Source organism: Stegastes partitus, unplaced genomic scaffold (assembly GCF_000690725.1).
Source record: "Stegastes partitus isolate 25-593 unplaced genomic scaffold, Stegastes_partitus-1.0.2 Scaffold1236, whole genome shotgun sequence".
NCBI lineage: Eukaryota > Metazoa > Chordata > Actinopteri > Pomacentridae > Stegastes > Stegastes partitus.
The window spans coordinates 2,024-5,006 of record NW_007578967.1 but is presented as its reverse complement, the minus strand read 5'-3'; the positions used below and the strand labels follow the sequence as shown (position 1 = coordinate 5,006).

Genomic DNA, 2,983 nt, shown 5'->3' with positions numbered 1-2,983 from the left:
AACCCTCTGAGTATATAAATGTGCAGATGTAAATTTGACTGGAAATGTAATGTGATAACACCATAATCCTTCTAATGTTTCTGTTCTCTAGTTGAAGAAGCAGAGACTCAAAGAAAAGATCGAAGCAGACGTTGGTGGCTTGGTCCAGTTCTTGCTCGATGAGAGGGACTGCCTGCTCGAGAGCCTGGATGCTGAGGAAGTGGCCACCATGGCTGTCATAGATGACAATATGAAGATTGTGGAGACAGAAGCAACAGCTGTGGACAAAGCTATAGCTGATATCCACAGCCACATCAGTGGGAAAACTAGCTTTGAGGTCAGTTGAACATATTAACTGTCTAATAAACAGCTCCTCAGTGTGCAAGAAGGATCAAAACTGCTGCGCTGAATTGATTTATTCTTTGAAAAGGTATCCCTGAAATGGCAGAAGGTGGGAGGTGCATGTCTTTTATGCTCTTTATTGGTGTGAGCCAAAACTTCTAAAACATGTTATGTAACTTATAACACATTAAAAGCACCACCGACTGTAAACAAAATGCTCTTTGACAATGAGATCAACATAAGTGTTTTTTTTTCTGTTTGTTTTTTGCTTCAACAGAGCCTTGCTGAGACATTCAATGAGTAAGTAGCTTTCAGTTCTTGTAAGAAGTATAATTGAATTTTACAAAGTGAACGTTTGTAATTTTTTTTCGTTCATTGTTTTATTCCACAGAGTGATTCACTGCAAGCCTTTCACACCTGTTGAGCCGCTTAATTGTCAGACTGAATTTACAGACTTCTCAGGGCCTTTTCAGCTCATCATGTGGAAAAAGATGATGCACGTGCTGCACACCAGTGAGTTTACGCGATAGCAAGCATGCACTGAACACACTTAAAGAGTTGCTAGTTAAAGTGTAAAGCTAACAGCAAAACTAGTAGGCAACAAGGTTATGACATTTTATTTATGTATATTAAATTTACTGTGAGCATCATAGTAGCTAGCACTGCTTCATCACTGCAAGAATATTCTGGGTTCAAAGAATCCAATAGCTTCTGAAAAAAGACAGAAGTTGTGTCTCAAACTGAAGAGAATTTATATCCTAATCAATATTTTTCAGCACAGTGATAATTGAAATCAATCATTACAAACAGTAGTGTTCCTCCGGTGTTTGAAAGGTCATATCTGATTGGAAGCAAAAGGTTCATCATGCATATTACGCAACATAATAAGCGCCTTTGCTTCAAGTATCTAGCGTATACTATGAATGCACAAACAATTTGGATACAGCTGTTTGTAGGAGAATTAAATCAATTGTAGAAGCAAATGAAGCTTAAAGGACTGGCATTCAAACATAACTAACTGGTCCTAGCAGGAAGAGTCGCTGTGCTTGCAGTTAAAATGAACAAAGTGCCTGAACATCCTGCTTACACTATTGCTGTGGATGCCAATTGCAGTTCTTTCTAGTTTGTAAATCTGTCACTTTTCTTGGAAGAAAATGCCATGATGGAGTTTTTTTTTTCTTTTCCTACAAATATACTGCCAGCTTCAGCTCAGCACAAACCAATCTCTTATGGTCTCTTTCTGTGCAGTGCCTCAGAACCTCACCTTAGACCCCGACACCGCTCACCCAAACCTGCTTATCTCAGACTTTGACACCAAAGTGGAGGAGGGCCGTGTTCGTAGCCAGGAGCCGGACCTGCCTTCCCGCTTCAACCGATTCTGTGGCGTCCTTTCCACGGCCCAGTACGCCAGCGGCCAACACTACTGGGAGGTGGATGTGAGGGACAAAGGTGTGTGGTACCTGGGAGTCACCACAGAGTGCAGCAACAGGAAGGGTTTCGTCAGTCTCACTCCCTCCGCAGGATACTGGAGCCTGTGTCTGCAGGACCGACTGTATGCCAACGGGGAGGACGGGCGCATTCTGGTGGCCGACTACTGGAACTCTCCTCGCGTTGGCGTGTTCCTGGACTACGACAACGGGCGTCTTAGTTTCTACGACGCTGTAACAATGAAGAGACTGTACATGTTTGACACCTGCTTTGAGGAGCCCGTCTACCCTTTCTTCAGCCCAGGGAAGAATGATCCAGGCAGCAGGCTGCAAATATGCCACTACTATTGAGATGGTTATTAAATTTTGTTAGCGAAGAGTAAACTCATGGCTGTGTTTCCAGATTTGCCCGTCGGCAAGGCTTTATCTCATAGAACAGGCTGGAGCGATGAGGTGATGTCGACCCTCGGAGCCATGTACTGTACGCATTAGAGCTGTTACTTGTTGTTCTTACTGGTGTTAGAAAATAAGGTTTACATTGAGTAAGAAGTACCAGGGGTCTCGCCAGACTGAAGTGAAATTTGGTATGTTTCAACTTAGACACACACTGTAGGCTTATACACTTGACAACTGTGGCTGGGGGTTTGGAGAGGTGCTCTGCTGTCTATATCACTGTGTTGGCTGGGTTGCAGATGCCCTAGATGCTCTTGTTGAGCAGAGCATATACAGCTCAGTTCCTGTTCGCAACCACTATGTCACACCACTGTACATTAAGTCATATTGGTTAGAAGTTTTTGCCAGGCAGTGCCAGAGTAGTTATCACATTGATAGTTGTAGGGCTCCCTCATTAATTTGAGACTAAGAAACAGTCAATTTGGCCATCTTGTACTGGGCTTTCAGCTCTTCCAGGAATGAATGGTGGGCGTTGGTTGTTTTGTGGGTATTAATGTCAGTACAAGTTTTATCTTAAACCTTTTTTTAAAAAAAATATCTGTATCCTCATTTTTAATTCTATAAATTGGCTCTTTTGGACTGTTGCAAGTTCATCTGCATAGTGCCCTGAGTCACATTTTCAAGCTTACTTTTGTGATACTCAAGGCGTGAAGACATGGCATTTTGCTGTGTTGGACACACTTTATACAGGTGAAACCGTTTATCAGTGTGCGTGTGTGTGTGTGTGTGGGAATGAGCCGATATAAGACAAAGCAAACACTCTTCAATTATTCTTACAGAAA

The 2,983-nt window shown here is 42.5% G+C and overlaps 1 protein-coding gene across 1 annotated transcript in view; it reads left to right on the top strand.

The window, feature by feature from the left end:
- Positions 1-2,727, top strand: part of LOC103369073 (zinc-binding protein A33) — a 6,982-nt gene extending 4,255 nt beyond the window's left edge. The window contains 4 exon segments of the mRNA XM_074465733.1: positions 18-316; positions 599-621; positions 713-834; positions 1,570-2,727. Coding sequence (XP_074321834.1) covers positions 18-316; positions 599-621; positions 713-834; positions 1,570-2,099 — 974 coding nt within the window. The 3' untranslated portion in view covers positions 2,100-2,727.
- The last annotated feature ends 256 nt before the right edge of the window (positions 2,728-2,983 follow it).